The sequence below is a fragment of the Rhinolophus hipposideros genome, assembly GCF_964194185.1.
Source record: "Rhinolophus hipposideros genome assembly, chromosome: 2".
NCBI lineage: Eukaryota > Metazoa > Chordata > Mammalia > Chiroptera > Rhinolophidae > Rhinolophus > Rhinolophus hipposideros.
In genome coordinates this window covers 61657942-61673926 of record NC_138048.1, presented here as the reverse complement: position 1 = coordinate 61673926, position 15985 = coordinate 61657942, and the positions used below count along the sequence as shown (strand labels likewise).

General features: G+C 43.3%; 1 protein-coding gene across 1 annotated transcript; it reads right to left on the bottom strand.

The window, feature by feature from the left end:
• Positions 1-512: 512 nt before the first annotated feature.
• MAGEF1 (MAGE family member F1) lies at positions 513-2258 on the bottom strand (the record flags this gene model as incomplete). Its single annotated transcript, XM_081079110.1, is given in 6 exon segments — positions 513-1187; positions 1191-1408; positions 1411-1505; positions 1507-1677; positions 1679-1763; positions 1766-2258. Coding segments are annotated over 6 exon segments (1224 nt in total). The 3' UTR covers positions 513-1025.
• Positions 2259-15985: the final 13727 nt, after the last annotated feature.

The window sequence follows — 15985 nt, the reverse complement described above, 5'->3', positions numbered from 1 at the left end:
ACCGGTGCCATGGGAGAGATCTTTAAGCATAACTTCTTGGTAGTTATGTGCCTTCCCCACCCAAACTACATACTATCCCAGAATTGTTACACTATTTAGTCTCTGAGGGTTTTGGTAGAAGAGGGAACCTTGTAGCGGTGAGAGAAGGGAGATAGATGGAGAAGACCAAAATTCTGTCACCATCATTGTGTACTGTCATAAACTGCCCTGCAACAAGAGCACTGGCAAAGGGAGAGTGCTTTGCAGATCAAGACTTCCCGCATTACCGAGGAACATCTGTGATCTTGTCATTTTTAACACCATCTCCCACCCTCAACATCTTCCTCTTTTCCTTCGCCTCCCCTCTACCCACTTTATCTTTTCCCCTTCCTCCCAAAGCCTGACTAAAACCTCAACCACTCCAGCTGGGTTAGGTGTCCCTCTGGAGCCTTCAACTGTCCAGTTCTGAAAAGGACCTTTATATTGTTCAACATTCTATCCCTGAATGCCCCAAATAGTGCACCACACTCAGGACGATGCTCAGCAAATGTTTATTTAGTGTACCAGTATACTTCTAATTTATTGCATTTTTTCCTCTAGATATTATAATAGCTAAGCAAATCGAGGCACATGTCAGTCTTTTTTCTTTATACAATAGACAAGAAGTGTTGGGAAGCTAGACACCAATCAGCGATTTGTTTCCTGGTACCAGATCATCATACTGCAGAGTTCCTTCAAACCATGGAAGTACAGTAGTACAATGCTGCATAATTTGTTCAAGATCACAGAATAAAATACAAAGTTTTTCAAACCAGTTTTACAAACCCTGCAAAGCTCTACAAAATCCTGTAACAAAAAGTAGAGCAATCTCATTTATAAACATCAATGTAACAGTATATGAAATATAACATAGCAAAATACAAAACTTAAATCCTAGTTACACAAATACAACTCAAGAAATAAGAACCCTCCCCCACCCATACTATCGAGGACCCCAAAGTGGCTTCCGTAGCCCGCCCCCGGGCTGACCACCTTTCCACCGGCGCTCAGCAGAGCCCTGGCCCCGGCCCTCGGCCCGGGCCGTCCGCCGCCTCCGCCAGGGCCTCCGGGTACCGCGCGGGCGAGCGCTGCGGTTCTTTCTTAGGCCGGCGTTTGGCCACGAAGCCCGGGATTTCCATCTTGCTGGTTTCTGGGTTGCTTCGGGGACCTCAGGCGAATTCCCATTCCGGTGGATTGGTGTGCGGCACTCGCCTGTAATGGCCCTGTCGCTGCTGCACGGAACGTCCCATCGGGAGCCTGTTCGGGTTCCCCAAGGGGAAGTGGTGCTTTGAGGGGCAGACCCCCAACCAGCGCGGCACCTCCCGGACCTGGGCCTCCCTGGCGCTATGACCTCTCGTGCAAACGAGGCCCAAGACCATCATTAATAAGAGACCCTCCCGGATCCTCCTCCTCCTCCTCCTCCTCCTCGAGGCTTTGGTTTGTTGGTCAGGATGTAAGTGTGGTGCTGGCGGCCACGCCGTCCGCTAGAAACCAGAGGCCCTAGCGACGCGCTCGGGGAACAGAGAGTTCAAGTCGCCGATAACGTCTGTCACCGTCTCGGAGCGAGGGATGGGACTCTTCTTTCTGTCCTTCCCCCGCAGCAACTGCACCAACTCCGCCACCGTCCGACCCACACGGCGGTAGGGGCTGCGCCGGGCCACCCTTCGGGGCGAGGCCGGGCTCCACGGCGCCCTTGTCCCTCGTGGCGCCAAGGTCCTCCTCGGGGCTGTCCTGCAGCAGGGGCTCGGGGCCTCCGCCTGCGAGGCGGTCCGGGTCCCACCGTCCTGACCGCCGCCCTGCCCCTCAGCCTGAGGCACGGGGACATGCCCGCGCTGGCGTTCCTGCAACATGCTTTCCGGCGGCCAGGTGCACAGCGCGCGCACGGGCCGAGGGGTGTGCGAGCCGCTGCGCCAACCCCAGCGGAGGGGTCGGCCGGCGGCTGGCGCGGCGGGACGGGGACGAGGAGGCGACGCGGGGCTTCGGGGCGGCCGGACAGCACCGCAGAGGACGCGGGCCCGCCGCGCACCGCCCCCCGCACCTGAGTTCGGCGCGGCCACTGCGCAGCCGCAGTACAGGGCCGCGCGCCCGCTCGCGGGGCCACTTCCGGCCAAGTCGGGCAAGATGGTGGCGGGGGCCGCACGGAGACCCTCCCCTTCCGGCTCCCTCGGTTGGGGGTCCACCGAGGGTGGCTTCTTTGGACACCCCGTGTGTGTGTGGGAAATGGCCCCTCGTCGGTGCATTTTAGGCTGGGGAGCTGGGGGCGCGGTACCAGGGTTTTCATTTCCAAGGCGTGCGGCGTGGGGAATGTTTCCACGTACAAGGATGAAACAGGGATGGCGTTCTAGCCTCGGCCTTTCGGCAGGAGCTTATTTATAAGTGTGCGTATCTGTGAATAAGATTTCGAGTGATTGACTGCGGCTCAACTGCAGAGTGCATAGAGGTGAAAGCTGCGAGATAGGGCTCTGCGGACCAATTAGTGACGGGCCTGCAACAGGATAGGATGGCAGGGAGGCCGAGATTGATTCTGAACTCGGAGGGAAAAGACCCCAAGGGGATTTAAGCAGGGGCGTGTCTGCACCAGCCTCTGTCTTCACAGTGTCCCTCGTGGCAGAGTGGAAAGTGGAGTGGAGCAGGGCCGGCCAAGCGCTGGGAACCCAGCTGGGACCATTACCGTGTAGGATGGGAGCTGGGCCGTGGCCTGCCTGGGTCCTGGGTGTCCCCCCGGCGCCCGGAACACTGCCTGCTGTGTGGAGGCACTCACAAATATTGTACGATAGACGGCGAAGACACGGGTAAGGATTGCAGAGTCTACAGGGGGGAAAGGAAAATGGTGAGATACATTGAATGAAGTACACAGCTGGCCGAAATCGTCGACTGATGGAGGAAAGGGAGATATTTTTTTACCCGGCCAAATTTAACTACTCCCATGTTTTCTTTTTGTATACCCTACTCTGAGCTTTCTCCCACTTCTCTCCCCGTCCCCCACTCCCCTGACATTCAAGGTTCAGCTTAAATGTCAGCTTTCCAAAATCTTCCTTAGTCTCCATGTAGTTATTTACTGCCACCTCCGAATCACCATAGCAATTTGTTTTTATTTAACATCCACTTATAGAGACCTTATTATGTGCCACGCTCTGTTCTAACCACTTTTCAAATATTAATTTACTTAATTCTCATTAAGGTAAGTACTATTATCATCATCCCTATTTTACAGATGTCTTTCTTATGGCATTTGCTATTTACTAGCTTTGTAATCTTGGGCAAGTTACCTAAACTCCCTGCCCCTCGGTTACCTTATCAGTAAAATGGGTATAATAGTAGAAACAACATTGTGGAGGTTGTGTAAAGTTATATAAAGCATTTAACAGAGTGCTTGACAAATACTGACTGTTCAATGAATGTTAACTATTATTTATTGCGTATTTCTCGTGTGGTGATAATGTGCTAGGTATTTACAATTATTAACTCATCTACTCCTCATGAGCTCTGGTAGATAAATGGTATTATTATCCCGATTTTACAAGTGAAGTAACACATAGGGAGCTTAAGTAACTTGCCCAATATCACATGACTGAGATTTGAACCATAGTATGACTCCAGAGATCATGCTTTTAACCACTACATTAATAAATGTTAATTATTATTATTGACCATACTCTGCATTATAATTATTTTTATGCTTATCTTATTAACCTCCAAAAACAAACATCCTAAAAGCTCAGGCCACGTCTTTAACTTGTGAAGAGCCCCTCTGAGTTGGCACTAAGCATATAATTGCCGCTGAATAAGTGATGGAAAGTTTCACTCCTTTATATAGGAAATAACACTTATTTTATTAATAAGTAAATATCTGACAATTAGACTTTTCTAGATGTAGTCATGAACTCTTCATTTTAAAAACTTATGAAATATATATACCCATTTATACTATATGACTTACAAAATCTGAAAGTGTGTGAATGAAGCTGGAAGATGTTTATTATAGTCTAGCTTGAAGCTATTATTAGTTTCCATTGTGCCAGACATTTTATGTACAGTATAATTTAGTCCTCACAAATCCCTATTAGGAAGGTATTATTACCCTCATTTTACAAATGGGAAAACAGTCACAGAGAGGTTAAATCACCTGTCCCAAACCACCCATCTGTTAAGTGCTAGACCGGACATGAAAACTTAGATCTGTTTAATCTGAACACTGTACTCATGACCCCCATGCTAGATTGCCTGGTTATTTGTTTCTCCTGAAGGCAGAGAGAACCACTCTTACCTAAAAGGACAGCACTAGAGATAAAATAGTCCACTTATACCGGGGATGCCAAAAATATGTATACAAGTGGACACTTTGGTCAACGTTGCTCAAGCAGTAGTTTGCCATAATCAGAAGTGCCTGGACACTGATGTAATTGCAGAAGTCAAATGTGACTTGTATTCATCTTTTGTTACCGGTATATATTCAATATTACAATTTTAATATAGTTTTCCTTTCTTAAAATGTGTATGCATTTTTCTGGCACCCTCCGTATATCTTTCTCATATCAAGCATTGCCAGTATTGCCAAGAAGACATGTAGGAGATACAGGCATGGAAAGGAGCATATAGGAAATACACTGGAAAGAATTTTGAGGAACAAATTAGCAGTAATATATGGCAATTTAAAAAACTGAATGAATAATATGCTACTACTCATCCAAAAAAAGGAACAAACTACTGATAAAACCTAGATGACATATTGAGAGAAAGAAGAAAGATACAAAAGATTACATACAATATGATCCCATTTAATCTGGTATTTCAGATAGGTTAAACTAATTTGTGGTGCTGGATATTAGAACTGTAGAGGGGATGGCTGGAAAGTGGTATGCATGAACTTCCTGGGGGTGATGGGAATGTTCTTTATCTTGGTTTGGGTGTAGGTACACATTTGTCAAAGCTTATAAAACCACCCCTGATATGTATGCATTTCACAGTATATAAATATACCTCAAAATTATGAAAATAAAAGTTTTTTTATTGAGGTATAATTGACATAATATTAGTTTTGGGTATACAACATAATGATTCTATATTGGTGTATACTGCAAAATGATCACAATAAGTCTAGTTAACATTCATCACCATACATAGTTACAAAATTATTTTTTTCTTGTGATGAAAACTTTTCAGATCTCTCTCTTAGCAACTTTCAAACATGCATTACAGTATTATTAACTATAGTCATCATGTATAAAAGATTTTCAAAAAGTGAATCATACTCTATGGGGTATATATTTTTGTCCTTACTTTATAGAAGGAACCGGAGGCGCAAGAAAATTAACTTGCCTAAAGTTACCCAGTGAATAAATGGCAATGCCAAACCAAGTCCAGATATTTTTAACTGCAAATCCCATAATACTTTTCAAGACCGTTGGAGTGGCTTTCATGTTCAGATTGTCACTGAAATTCACAAGACACAATAGGCTTAGCAGGCATGAGGTTGACTTCCCTTAAGAAGGGATACAGAATAAGGAGCAGAATAACCATGTTAAGCTAACAGTAGCATAAAGGCCTTGTATATCCAAAACCAATGTCCCAATTACCATTTTGGGATTTTTTTTTAACTTAAGGGAAACTTTAAAGCAATCTAGTTTTAAAATGAGTTGAGGTTAAGAGAGAGAAGAAAGAATGTGACAGCTTCAAATGGAATCAGACAGGAGGGAGGATAGTCACTAGACAGGGACGTCACATCTTCTCTGTCTTGGAAATGAGGTGGGCACAGATTCCAGTCAGTCCATTGTTTTCTTTAGTCTTCTGTTCAGCGGTCCTCTCCAGCAAATGGCTCTGCACCTGCTACTTTCTCAGGCTCACCTGGAAGGCCAAGGCCTCTGCTTGGGCTTTATTGGGGACCTGGGCAATCTCCTTGTTTGCCAACTTGAGTTTCTCTTCTGCTTGGGTCTTCAGTGCATGGTATATTTGGCCATCCTCAATTCTTACTGTGTGATCCTCAACACACTTCTGAGTTTGGGTGATGAGCACTCAGTAGAATATACAGCTGTCAACTTATAATGGACACCTAAAAATTATATAATGTTATTAACCAGTGTCACCCCAATAGATTTAACTAAAGAAATAAGCAATCCTTCCCTAAACTATTAAAAGGGAGGAAATGTCTATCTCTTTGGTGGGGAGAGGGCAACAAAACAGACACTTTGGTGACTGTTAGATTAAAGCCTTCAGTGAGGATCCTTTTAGCCTTTACTAGAGTGTTTGAAAGCCCACAGGGCTTAGCCCAGTTTAGTATGCAGAAAGGGATCAGGGAGTTACTCTGGAAAAGCAGAAGTACAGGATGAATTATCCTGGAAATGTCCAGCAGTGTGGGAGTAGACAAGGTGTGTCCTAGAACAAAGCACTGACCTAGGTCAGGAGATCTGCTTTCTGGCGTCCCTCACGCACTCATTCTGTGATCCCGCACGGAGACCACCTCTCTGGGCCCGTTTCCTCATCTTTCAGGCCTGACAGCCCTTGCTTCGCCCATCCTCACAGAGTTATGTTGAGGTTCAAGTAAGATTATAAATGCAAACATACTTTTAAAGTGCTCTACCACTAAGAAACAAATAGAAAGTGTTGCAGCTTTTTTTTTTTTTTTTTTTTTTTTTTAAAGAGAAGTGGTAGAAAAAAATCTCAGTAATGAGCGTGACTGGCCTCTCATGCAGACATTTTGGAATGAGCTTACACATTCCTGGATGAAAAAAACCGTCTGGCCAAAAAAGATTAAATAAAGAAAAGTAAAGTCCTGACACACCATCTAAGGCCAGTGAATGCTTTGGTGGGGAGCCAGGGTTATCTTGTTGGATTCCTTCTAAACTTGGAATAGCGTCCTCCAAACTTGTGAGTGCCTTCTTCACACAGATGCTGAATAACGTCTCACCCCAGATCTGAGGGAGCCCCAAATTGCATAGTGTTTCTGTGTTCCCTATTTCTCCTGGCAATCTTGACAGCCATGCAGCTGATCTGGCTCAAAGAAGGCATCAGAGAAAGAGCTTTGTTCTGTATTCCTGGGCCAGGGGCAAAATGGAGCCCAGTTTTGTCACAGCAGAATCTACAGAGCGTGAGGCCATGGGTCTTGTGGCAGGATGGCAAGGCAGATGATTCGATCTGACTAGGGTAATGAAAATTGTTACTGTTTGTGGAGCAATTGTGTAAGCAACAGTAGTTTTATGTTGGGCTGCCTGTGACCCACCAGTGTCTGTAACATAACACCCAACCCAGAGGAGGAGCAGAGCCTGGCCAGTGGGGGAGGGGAGAGATGCAGGGGGCACAGGGCCTCCTACTCCCTCCTCCACTGTCCCACCCCCTCTCTAAACCTCGAAGGAGAGTTGGCGAGAAGGCATTTGCCACCTGGACACAATGAGGCCCAGTGCAAGGGGCAGGCGCTAGGCTGGCGGGGAGCCAGGGTCCTGGTCTGAATGGTTGTCGCCAAGGGGCTGCCAACAGCCCATCTCTATCCCTGTGAGGCTGGGCCAGGGCCGGGTGGGTGGGGGGATCCCTCTACCCCCAGTTCGGAAGCCTAACTCACGCCATTTGCTGGCCGTGATCAGAATGCGCGCGACGCGGGGACTTGGAGCAGCTGAACAGAGCCGTTTCCCTTCTGCCCGCCGCCAGTGCACTTGGATTAGAGCAGGCTCTCCGGAGTCCCTTTGTTGGCTGCTTGTTATTCCGCACGCACAGAGCACTGTGCATTCATCTTTATTAGTTCTAATTGCTTCCCTATTCTAATGGGATCTTGATATTCCCATACAATTGAAAGGAAATGTATTCATTAAAATAATTCTTCTCCTAACTGCTGCTTCAAGCTGCTCCTCTAAGTGACATTGTCTTCTAGCCACAGCCTGCTGAGGCCTCTTATTAAGACTCTAGTCAAAAGCCAACTTTGGGCAGCAAACTTTCCTTGCAGGAGTTTCCAGACACTGAAGAGAGGGAGCTTTTTAATCGGCTCACACTGGAGCTGGAGGCCAGCTGGTGTGATTGGGGGTGCTGCTGTGGTGGGTGAGGGGAGAAGGGCTTGCCTCCAGCCCTGCCTCCCACAACAATGACCCCTTTCTGCACACCCAACTGGCTTAGACAGGGCTTCCCCCCCACCCCTCTGTGAAAACTTTTTGTTTATGCCACTAGTAGTTACTAGGTGTATTCTAAGTGCAGGGGTGCAGGGCGCTGAGGAAGGTGCTGTGGGAAGTGTGAAGACGGAGCTGTAGTCTCAAGGTGTTTATGGGCTCTGTGGGTGGCTCCAACTCCCAGTCCCTAAAGTTAGGCAGGAGAGGAAAGGCCAGGACCGCTCTCAGCATCCAAAACACTTAGTAGAATAAAAAACTTAGACAAGCAGGCAGCTATTTCATGAATGTGTTTGATTTAATAACCAAAATCTTTCAAGCCGTGGGATCATAGGGGTAACACAAGAAGCTTCTTTGGAACATTGGGAATCATTGATCTATTTGGGGGAAATAAGGCATTATGAGAAAGAATGACTATGTAAACGTATGCTCTTTACATGCGCGGTGTAAATAAAGTGCTTCAGGAGTTTGGAGGAGCGGAAGGGAGCATGTGCTGTTGCTTGACTCTTATTGAATCCCTGTCACAGGCCTGTGAGAGAAGCAGAATTCTTCCTCATCTTACAAATAAGATCTAAGAGAAGTTCAGTAATTTGTCCAGTGTCAACAGTTGAAGTCAGGATTTAAACACCAGCCTTCTGCATGCAAAGCAACGGCTGTCCTCACGGCATCATACTACCTCTCACGTCGTATCTGTCAGGGGCCTTCAGAAGAGGTGTAGTGTGGAAGGTGGTGTTTGAACCCCCTTGAGGCTTTTAGGGACCGTGGGTTGTCAGCAGGTAGAGAGCAGGGTCCACAGGAAGGAAGAAACTGGGCAAGAGCACAGGGGCTGGAAGAAGCTGGCATAGCAGGAAATTACAGGAGTCCAGGTGGCCCAGCCACTGGAGAGTGTGCCAAGCAGTAGTGGAAGGAAGGCAGAGAGGTTTGTGAGGGGCCTGTTAAGAGCCTCGCCTGTCAGGAGTTTGGATTTTATGCTATAAGAACTTCTCCAAGGAGGATACTTGAACCTCCGGATAAACACAATATTTCTTTCAGGAGCATCAGTTTTCCTGGAGGTGAATAATTATAAACATCTTCATATTAAAAGAAATTCAGATATATCATAGAATAGGATGCAGAGTTCTTATGAATTTTTAAAAGAAAACAGAAGACTTCAAAGAGAGGTTGGGCGTGCTGGTGGGAGCTTCGGGCTACGCAGTCCCATGAGGGACTGACGGCATTTCTTTTGTCTGCTGTTGCTGTACTTCAGCCAGAAAGTTTGAGAAGTACTAATTTTGGATAAAATGTTTTGATCCCAGGTATAAAATAATTAGATATATTTCAAAAAGTATGGCAGGGGCTTGAAAGATGGGTTGGAGGGGGCAGGGACTGAAGAAAGATAGACCAGTAAGAGACTGCTGCAATAAACTCTCAGGAGGCATGAAGGGCCTCGGGGGCTGCAGGGGTCTCAGAGCCCACCTTTGCCCTGGCTCTTTGGAGGGGACCACCTGACAGATGTCCCACCCCGAAGCCACTCCTTCTTTTGGTAAGGACTAAGATTAGACCAGGCTGACAGGAAAGGCTGTAGCAGAAGCAGCCAAGGGAGGGCCTGAGCCTGGGCCAGGACAGGGTCCTCCCAGAGAATCTTTGTGCCCTGGCCACCTCACCCACCACACTGGCTGCCTATTACCTTCCAGCCCAGCAGGTTTATTAGCTTAACTATCGGAAGGCAAGTGGTTAGGCCAATGATTCTCTTGGTGGGGGGCAGGTATGAGATGGTAGGATGTTGCCATGTTGCAGCAGCCTGCCGTATTATACTGGTGGGTAGTGCTGTGGCACCTAAGCATGGTGGCTGACATCCTGTGGTCAGGAGAGACGCAGAGGGAGGAAGGACGGAATAGGGCAACTCAGCTTAGGACCAAGGTGTAGCATTACTTCTCCTTATCATCAGGAGATGGAGATAGCCCACCTTAGTTAGCCTGACTCTCCTCTTGGATGGGTGACTTTTTTTAGATAGTTTAGAATTTGTTTCTTGAAGCATCAGTTTTTTAAAGCGTTACAAATTTCCTTAATGCTTTATTTTTTTTCTCATTTTAGAAGGGATTGCTTATTGTAGAGCATTGAGAAAATCCTGATGATAAAAAAAAAAAAACAAAAAACAAAAAACAAAAGCAAAACACCAAACAAACAAACAAAAATCCACCTTTAATTCTACCACCCAGGGGTAACTGTAGTTAACAAATACCTTGGTGTGTATCCTCTCCCAATTTTTCTAAGCATATATATTTTTAGTGGAGTTATCGTGTATATACTGCTTGTATATGCATAATATATTTCTTCACATACTATGAATCTTTCACTCTAATAAATACTTTTCTAAAATGTAGTGATTTGTGATTGAAAATATCCCACAGACCCTATGTCACCTTTAATGCCTATTATTATATAGTTAGGTTGTTTCCAATGTGATAAACTTACTTGTGGTTAAATATTTCACAAGGCAATATTGTAAATAATGTTTCTTTTTATTTTCCATTACACAAATAACCATTTCACTGTGGAAAAACAGAAGTTAAGACAAGAAAAAAATTAAGTACCTGTAATCCTACCATCCAGAAGTCATACGTATTTACCTTTCAGAGCCTGTCCTTACAGATTTTATTCTGTGCATATATTTATACCTATACACAAATACATACACCAAATAAAGTCTATAAGTTTGGTGTAGATATATTTTTATTAGAATGAGACTATTTGCCAACCCCTTTTCCATCTTAGTATATATGACTGTCCTTGTCATTAAACAGTGTTCAATATTATATTATTGCTTTCTAATAATGCATTGTATAAGTATACAAACATTAATTTAACTTATTATTCATTTGAGTTTTTCCGGGAGCATTCTTTTGTTATTTTTTGCAAGAGTTTTTTTAAATATTAAGGATATTCTTTGTCATGTTGCAAATCTTTCCTGGGTGATTATTTTTCTTTGAGGCTTGTTTAAGGTAAGTTTTTTTTCCTCTTTATTTTGTAATAATAGAAATCAAACATAATCATTTTACAAAAGTTAGGAAATGGAGATAAAAAGAAAAATAATTAAAATTAAATAACTAATCCTCCCAACTGGAGATAACCACTATTAATATTTTAGAGTGTGTCTTTCTAGATTTTCCTATTTCCCAGTATATATAGGAATATGACCATATACATATGATTTTTTTAAAAAACAAAATTGAGATTGTTCTATCTACATATTTCTGTGACCTACTTTATGCACTAAATCCATTTTGAAAATCTGTGTGTCAACACAAATGATGCATTAAAATAGTTTTATTTTAAAAATAGACAATATTTCCACATAGTTTAAAAATCAAATCAATATAAAAAAGTATACAATAAGAATTCTTTCTTTCCCGACATCCTCCTTCACCTGGTTTTCTAATTTTTTCTCCCATAGGTCACTGCTTTTAACTGTTACAGTGCTCCTTTTTGAAAATACAAGTAATGCAACTATATATACCCTGTCATTTCTTACACAGAAGTTAGCACATTATATACATTAGTAGGTACCCTGTTTTTAAGAAGCAACTTAATAGTATATAGTGAAGTCTGTTTCATATCAGTACATAGAGAGGTTCCTGATATTTTATGGTGTGGATGGACCTTAATATCCAACCAATTCCATGTAATTGGACATTTGGGTTATTTCCAAATATTCACAATTATCAGCAATGCATACACATGTCATTTCTGTATTTGTGCAAATATATTTGCAGGAAACATTCTGAGGGTGAGATTGATGAGTTAAGGGGTAAATATGTTAGAAATATTAATGGAAAATACCAAATTGTCCTTCATAGCAGTATACCATTTTGTGTTCCTATTAGCAATGTATGAGGGTGCCTATTTCCCTACGATTTCCCTTAGTTGAGTGTACTTTGGATATGTGCAAATCTGATAGTGAAAAATGGGTATGTCATTGCAACCATAATTTGCACTCTTCTTGTTAATGAAGTTGAACATTCTTTCATATGCTAAAAGCCATATGTATTTCTTTATTCTGAAAATGGGTATTTTTTTCTATTGGGTATTGGTCTCCTTGATTTATAGAAACAAATTATATATTAAATGACTGACTGACCTTTTGTGAAAAGAGTTGTAGTTATTTTCTTGAAGTTCGTCATCTGCTTTTTTAAAATTATTATTGTTATTATTAATGTATTTCTATTTTGCTTATGGTACTTTTGTCATGCAGGAGTTTCAAGATTTTTTTTATAGATGTATACATCAGACTTCTATTTCATGACTTCTGGATTTTTGAGTCAGAGAGGTTTTCACTACTCCAAGATTATAAAGGAGTTCTATTATTATTCTGGTAATTTTATGATTTTCTTCTGTGCATTTAAATCTTTGACTCAGTTGATGTTTATCCTGGTGTACTACGTGAAATATTGGTTCAACCTCTGTCTTTTCCCAGTTAGCTGAACAACATTGATTAAAAAGTCCATCTTTGTCTCACTAATTTGATATTTATCACATACCAAATTCTCATACCGTTTTCCCCCGAAAATAAGACCTAGCCATACAATCAGCTCTAATGCGTCTTTTGGAGCAAAAATTAACATAAGACCCAGTCTTACTTTACTATAACATAAGACTGGATCATACATAATGTAATATAATATAATATAATATAGTATAATATAATATAATATAATATAATATACCGGGTCTTATATTAATTTTTGCTCCAAAAGATGCATTACAGCTGATTGTCCAGCTAGGTCTTATTTTTGGGAAACATGGTATATATTTGGGCTTTGTTCTATTCCATTGGCCTGTTTATCTATACAGCAGCATTTTTTGGTAGCCGCAGAATATTGCTTCTTATGCATATAGAATAATTTGACTAATTCATTTTTTGTTAAACATCTAGGTTGCTTCCAATTTTTCAATATTCCAACGATTGCCTCAACCCTTGAACTTATTTTATAGGCACGTGCATGTGTAGTGGATCAATTTTTTCCTTTGTGTAGAAATTTTTATATCTAGACTTACTGGGTCAAAAGATATGTGCCTTCTTAGGCTTGTTTTCATCCATATTGCCAAAATGCCTTCCAGAAAGATTGTACCAATTTACACTCCCTGCAACAGCATATGAGTGCTGATTTCCCCTCACCCATGCCAACTCTCAGTATTATCATTCTTTTTAATCATTGCCAATCTGATCAACAACAACAAAAGTGGTCTCTTCTTGCTGTTTTAATTTGCCTTTCTTTGAATACTAGTGAGGTTGAATATTTTTTCAATTTATGGTGGCTTTTTGATGTACAGAAGTTTTTAATTTTTTATGTAGTCAAATCTATCAATCTTTTCCTCTATGGTTTCTGCTTTTGTTGACATGTTTAGAAAGTCCTTCCTCATCCTAAGATTATAAAATATTCCCTTATATTTTCTTCTAGTACCTTTATGGTTTCATTTCCATCATTATCCATCTGGTATTCATTTTGATGAATGGTGTGAGCTGGGAAACAGCGTGTTTTGTTTATTTGTTTATTTATTTCCCAAATGGATACCCTGTTTTTTTTTATCACTGTTAAAAAGCACGTGTGTGTGTGCGCGTGTGTGTGTGTGTGTGTGTGTGTGTCTGCGCGCGTGCGTATGTATTTAAGTAACTATTACTAAAATGAACAACTTAAACAGCTGGATACCGAGGGGTAATCCAGCTCTAGACTTTGGGTCATCATTAGAAATATCAGTTATGGTACTAAACAGGCAGATATGGCATTTTCTAACATGTGGGCTTTTGAGTCAAACCAACCGACATTTTACATTCAAATCCCAGCATTGCAGCTCAATGCCTATGCAGCTTTGAGCAAGCCTGTGATCCTTCTCAAGTCTTGATTTCTTCACCTGTAAAATGGGGTAATAATACTTAGCGCTGTGATGAGAACTGAATGAGGTAATGTTTGTAGCAACTGTCAACAGATGCCTTACATATCCTGGACAGTCACTTGCCCTTCACGCAGTAACCCTCCCTCATCCAGTGATCCCCTCAGGCCCTTACTGTGAATAAGATAGGCTGCAAAAGGGAGGGGTTGAGTGCTGTGTTTGCTTTTTATAGCTTTTCTATTTTTACACTTGTGATCAGACTCTCATTTGTTATGTCTTACTCTGCTTTTAGTGTCTTTTCATTAGCAGCCTTTCTCTTCCCCTTCTAAATATGCGGCTTTTAATCTTGTACCAGCTAGGAAACCAGACAACTGGACTGTTAGAAGTGTATATAAATTAAGAGTAAGTGGGAGCTGAGTGAGTTCCTGAGGGCCTCTCCTGCTGTATAAGGTAGTGGTTCTCAACTCTGGCTGCACATTAGAATCACCTGGGGAGTTTGTAAAGCACACGCACGCCGGAGCCTACCCCAGACCAACTAAATCAGCATCTCTGGTGGTGGGGCCCAGGCGTGGCTGTGTTGCAGCTCCGCAGGTGATTCTAACATGCAGGCAGGGTTGAGAATCATTTGCTGAGCAGCTTTGTGAGATCTGCATTTACTCGCAGCCTTCGGTCTCGCCCTCTGGTTCTCTCCCAACACATGCCCCGAGTTGGGGAGGTCGCTATACGCTGCGGAAGGCCAGATGGCAGAGATGCCAGGGATGTTCAGAGGGCTGTTGCCCTGGCGAAAGACAGCAGCTCCAAGTCTTAGGTCTCTGTTGCCCTGGACATTTAGAAATGATGTTGGCAGTTTCTCTTCCAAAGACAGAGCTGTCCCAGTCCCCTCTCAGGCATGCCTCTTGCCACCAGGGGCTTCCTGGGACCACTGGGGCAGAGCAGGAGGTGATGAGAAACAAACCTTGAGAAAATGCCTTTTGTTTTTATTTCTATTTATTTTATTTGTTCTTTTTTTCTTTTGGCCCTTGCTCTGTCCCCCAAAACACGTGTAGGAGATACATGTCAAGTCTGCGTGGTCCTCAGTTTTGGTGGATCTGCTCTATCTAGGGATAGAAGCACTCTCTCTGAAAGGCAGGCTCCCTGCTACCAACTATTGGTGGACCCAGTTTGCCACCCGACAAAACAGATACAAGTGAGCTCTACACAGCCCGTAGGATGGTCCCCACGTGAAGTCTCTTTGCCACAAGATCAGCCTTCATCTCATTCTCAAGTTTTGATAATCTGACTGTGGGCTTCACCCATGGGCTTGAGTCTCCTTCTAGGTGTTTCATCTGGTTTATTTAAAACTAGGACCTCCCTGGTTCCATGAGACCCTGTGGGGAAGAGTTACGACCTTTCCTAATGAATTGAAACCAACTCCTCCAAGCTCAGCAATGAAGGGAGAATCTCTGTGGATAAAGATAAATGGAATTTTTCCTTGGAATCTCATCATGGACACTAGTCAATGTCCCCACCCTCCAATACAGACACACACACACACACACACACACACACACACACACACGCGCGCACACGGCATCTGAAACTGGATCCTTCAGACCAACCTTTACCGCAAGTTGGGGATAACAAAATAGAAATAAACAGAGAGAGAGTAACATGACTCCACATAATCTCGTTTACAAGATGTGACTTGATCATGAGGGCTCAGGCCTGCCTTATCCTAGTGTGGTGGCTACCTCATGTGCCATCACAGCAGCCCCAGCCTTGGGGCAGAAGCCTGGACAGCTGCCCTCTTGAAATTTCAGAAGAATCCACTAAAAGAAGGAAGCCAAGAAGGTGACGAGAGTTCCCCTTCTGTCTGGTGCCACTATCTGAATCCCAGTTTCCTCTCTGAGGAGGTGCCTCCTCCTGGCATGATTGCAATGATAACTCCTTGGATTGAGAAATAGGACCTTGGATTCAAGTAACGCTTTGTTAATGGTTAAGGAGGCAAAGAGGTGCACACACATCCGCTCACCTCA